General features: G+C 49.1%; 1 protein-coding gene across 1 annotated transcript in view; it reads left to right on the forward strand.

Annotated features, from left to right (window-relative positions):
• TCF4 (transcription factor 4) overlaps positions 1 to 4,919 on the forward strand; it is a 210,418-nt gene that overhangs the window by 200,793 nt on the left and 4,706 nt on the right. The window contains exon 14 of the mRNA XM_026865874.1: positions 1,814 to 1,907. Within this exon, the coding sequence (XP_026721675.1) occupies positions 1,814 to 1,907 (94 nt within the window). The remainder of the gene's footprint in view (positions 1 to 1,813; positions 1,908 to 4,919) is intronic.

Below are 4,919 nucleotides of genomic sequence, written 5' to 3' on the forward strand. Positions count from 1 at the left end.
CCCCCCATTTCTCCTGGTCCCCATTTCTCCTGGCCCTCCATTCCCCCTGAACCCCCATTCCTCCTGGATCCTGCTCCTCCTGGCCCCCCACTTTTCTTGGTCCCCCATTCCTCCTGGATCCTGCTTCTCCTGGCCCCCCACTTTTCTTGGTCCCCCATTCCTCCTGGCCCCCTCATTCCCCCTGGCCCCCTTTCCTCCTGGATCCTGCTCCTCCTGGCCCCCTCATTCTCACCTGGACCCCGTTTCCCCGTGGCAGCAGCTGGGAAGGTACATGCAGAAGGCAGGATTTCACTTCTGGGGGGGTGATGTATACATCTTCAAGAGGGGAAGCTCTCCTTTTACAGAAAAATCTGTGCTTGCTCTGTAGAAAAGGGATTTTTAGAGAAATCTGTCCTTCCCGGGGGCTGGGCACCCCTGTCTGGAGCCATGGAGGGGGCCTTAGGCCAGCACATTGCTCTGGGGACCCTTCTCTGTGCAGATAATATTGGTAAGGATCACAAAACTGCCGGTGCAGTACATCTTGCCATCGATGAAACAGGCATCTTAGCGGAACAGTTGCTTTTTAAAAAAGAAGGGAAAACGCACTTTGTGGAACAAAGGTGAAACTGTGAATTATTTTCCCGCATCCCAGCCGCGCGTTCTTTGTCTGGGTGAACTACAGGTACAGTTCTCCATTGTGAAATGCTGAGTATTCAAGAATTAACTTCCACGGAGTTTTTCAAAACGGCTTCACATTCGTGATGAATGTACAGATAGCGCAGGTAATGTGGAATACACACAGAGCAGCGTAACCAGAAAAACCTGACATTTGTGCTGATATCTGTTCTATAAAAACGAAAATGTACAGGGAAGGGAAGGCAGGGTCTAGCTTTCTTCCAATTATTCAAGTTTTTAAAATACCATAAAAGAGGAAAACAGGTGTGAATTGTGTCAGCACCGGCGTGGCCAGCAGGGACAGGGAAGGGATCTGAGCCCTGGGCTCGGCACTGGGGAGGCCGCCCCTCGCTGGGGGGGTTCAGTTCTGGGCCCCTCACTCTAAAAAGGCCATTGAGTGACTCGAGCGTGGCCAGAGAAGGGCAACGGAGCTGTGGCAGGGTCTGGAGCACAGGTTTAGTCTGGCTCTGAGGAAGGATTTCTGTGCAGAAGGGGCTGTTGGGCGTTGGAATGGGCTGCCCAGGGCAGGGGGCAGTCCCCGGGATCCCTGGAGGGGTTGAAGAGTCGGGCTGAGCCAGCGCTGAGGGATCTGGGGGAGTTGGGAACGGTCAGGGGGAGGGTCATGGTTGGACTGGAGGAGCTGCAAGGGCTTTTCCGACCCGGATGGTTCTGGGATTCTGGGAGCAGCGGTGGGGTCAGGCTGGCCTGTGCCTTTCCCGGGAGCGGGGCTTGTGTTTGGGGGCCACCACTTTGCCCTTCTTGTTAACCACGTGCACAGAGGGGCAGACTCTGCGTGTGTGTGCGTGGGTCAGTGGGTGCACAAGGTGGGTGCAAAATCCTTGGGCTTGTTTACTCTTTCACTCCCAGGCCAGGTAGACCTCGATTCCCTGCCCCTCCCCATGAATGCTTTTCTATTTTTGCTTTCACACAGAAGTTGGTAGCGTTGCGTTTCGCTCGGGACCCGCCACTTACGCGGGAAGCCGGGTGCGGTTTAGGCATGCAGGGCTGAAGAAGGTTTGAGGAACGGGAGCTAATCTCATCCTTGGTTTTAAACCCATGCTTAAAGCCAGGAGGATGAGGTAGTTCAGAGCCAGAGCTGCGTGCGCTCGCTGTGGCACATGTTTCGGGTGGGGTTATGAGCTCTTTCTCCCTCGGGAAGTCGTGGGTGCGGAGGAGCCTGGCTCTGCAGACCCTCCTCGGGCTCGTGCTGGCATTACGGGTGACCGCTGTGTCCCCAAAACCTGCAGGATCAGGTCCGTAATTTGCCTGACATGCACCACTCGGGGGCTTTAGGACAGACAGCTTGCACTTTGCAAAGGAAATATTTTGCAGCTGCTTGCTTTCTTGCAAAGGAAAACCGTCTCGCTTCAATATTCTTTGGTTTTGGTATGTTAGAAAAATAATAAGGAAAAGCATCTAACACAATGGATGGGAGTTTATAGAAATCCTCAAGTCCCGCAGCAGAAGTTAATGACAGAACACGATCCTGGGGGAGCAGAGTAATGGTGATTCCTGATGAGGAAGTGGCGAGGTTGCACCCGGGCAGAGCTGAACCAGACCGATGCGGTCTTCACCGGGACCAGAAGGCTCTTGGACTTACATCCCCAGATTCCATTCCAGAAAGAAGAGTTGCTTACTCTCACGTGGAATGGAGGAAGGGAACGAGGAGTGTTTTCAGCTGGTTCAAGCTAGTTAGCTTTGTTAAGATGGGGGGAAAATCGTGGAAGTAGAAAAGGACCTGACGGATTCGTGGCCGGTTTGCTGCTGCAGAGGACTGGGCTTGATCCCCTGCTCATCCCACATGCTCGGGGCAAGGCAGGGCAGATGAGAGGAAAGAATTTCCATTAACCATCTACACAGAGGGAGGAGAGCGTGTGCCTCTGCTAGAGTCACATGGACATTTCTCCTCGCTCTGCAAGAATCCCTAAAAAAACCAAGACCAAAAACCCCCCTGGATTGAAAAAGTGCATGAAAAAGGACCCCAGAGCTGGTGGAGCGGCAGTGTGTGCCTTGGGTATGGATCTGCACGTACGTACGTGCGTATAATACACCTTCCCTGGAGCTGTCTGCTCTTTTGGTTTTCCTGTCTCACAAAAGTGTAGTGGAATTAGGAGGAGCGCGGGGACAAACAGCAGGAATGATTGCAAGCACAGAAGGATTTTCCTGTGAAGGGAGGTTGAACAGATTGTGGTGATTTTGTTTAGAAAGGAGCTGAATAAGAGGAGACATAATAGAGGTGCGTAGAATAATGGACAGCATAGAGAAGGTAAATCTAGCTCTCCCATTCATCCTGCCTCATAATTAAAGAACAAGGGGACATTCAGTGAACCTGACAAAAAGAAATACTTTTTATTCAACACACAATGACCTGTGAAATTCATTGCTCCAAGATGTAATCAAGGCCAAATGTTCAGAAGCATTCCAAATAGGATTAGACATCATATGGAAAATGCAAACATTTAGAGGTTTATTTGACGGGATTCAGACAGGAAAAAAAAAAAAAAAAAAGAAAGAAAAGAAAAACTTTGATGCCAGAGCGTGAGGCAACTGCTAGGGCAAGGAAGGAGCTTCTTCTGGTGGCCAATTATTTGCTAATTACCACGTTCCCTGGCCTGCTGCGCGCCGGGGATGCCCCCGCGCTCGGCGCTGTCGCGATAGCGGGTGAGGTGATTATAAAAATAATGAGCTTGCAGCGGGCTGGAGAGTGTGGCTTTATTCAGCAGGGCCCAGCCTGCCCGGGGTCGGCTCAGCAGCCCCCGGCACGCTCCGTCTCTGGCCAAGGGCAAGGTTTTCTGGCTAACTCGGAGCACTGACGGCTGGCCAGAGCCTTCACGACGCGACATCTGCCATCTCAGGCGGAAATTTAAATATCCCAGCTGGCTCCTGCTTTCCCCCGCAAGAAAAAGTTTGATGTTGAGGTATAACTAGCCTTGACCGAACAGTTCTCCCCTTCAGACTCATCCACACACAGTGCCCCGAGCAAAATATTTGCCCATAGTTTCTCTCGCTTCGGGTTATTGAAGTGTAGCATCAGTTGTTGAAATCGAGCACCCGAGAAAGCAAAATAAGAGGGAGTTTGTCCGTTTGTTGTGGTGGGTTTTGTTGTTGTTTTTTTTTTATTGGGGCAGGTTTGTGACAGGCTCTGCTCCTCGATTAAATGAAACGTTACTATAAGTGACTCTGTCGTGGGTAAAATATCATTAAAAGCCACAACTGAGACTGCGCTGTTTGCAGCTTCAAAAAAAATGGGAAGGGAAAAGGCCTGAAAAGGGTCTTGGCAAAAGGCTTCCGAGAGGTAAAAAGATGCTTTTTCAGCAGCTCAGTTAAATCCATCTCCTCTCCCCTTCCCCAATAAAATTAGCATGAACCAGACATTGTTTTGCTCTCTGTGGCAGTTGCTGAGAATTCACAAAAGGAAATTCTAGATTGTAATTTAGCTTGGCCTCAGGTAATATGTTAAATACACTTGGGATACATATAATCTAAGATTTTAGTTTGTACAAAGCTATTTTTTCCTCCAGTGTTTAAACAATACTGCTTTTAATGAAGAAATCTGGCTTTATTAAAAGCCAGATCTGTGACTTACAACTGTTTCTGCATATCTGCTCTCAATCAAGAGAAAAGAGTTTAATTTTTGTAGCTTTGTTCGCTTTGCATATGTTAAACTGATGGAACATGCACCCAGGGCATCACTTCAGAGACAGTTTGTTCCATAAATATGTGCTCCTCGCTTAAATACCAGATGTAGGTGAAGTTAGATTTAAACAAAAAAAAAACCCCAAGCAACAATGAGAAATCGAAGTGCCAGGATCGTGCGTCTGAAAAAAAAAAATGTCCTGCGTATTTTTAGGAACGTGTAGGCACTTGGCGTTTTTCAGGAGAAATACTCGGTGTCGGGGTCTGGACTGGTTCTGTCGGGACTTTGCTAAGAAAGTGGATGGTGGGAGCAAGGTAACTGCAGGGTTTGGATGCTCGGAGGGCAGCGCTGCTGCTGCGAACAAGACGGGGACATTTCTCTGCAAAGGCAGAGCCTGCCGCGTTCCCAGGCAGCATTACTCACTGTCTGAAACCGTAACTTGGGTGAAAGAGTCGGGCCCGATAATTTCTTTTGGAAAACTGGTCTGAATTTTGAAGTAAAAACATGAGAACAAAGGAAATAGTTTTTGAGTAGAGTCAGTCTGAAGTTAGCCTTTGACCATTTGATACATTCCACGCTGAAAAGGAAGTTGAAGGGGGAAAAAATTTAAAAAAAAAAAAAAAAAAAA

This window comes from Athene cunicularia, assembly GCF_003259725.1.
Source record: "Athene cunicularia isolate RWA chromosome Z unlocalized genomic scaffold, athCun1 chrZ_part1, whole genome shotgun sequence".
In the NCBI taxonomy this organism is placed as follows: domain Eukaryota; kingdom Metazoa; phylum Chordata; class Aves; order Strigiformes; family Strigidae; genus Athene; species Athene cunicularia.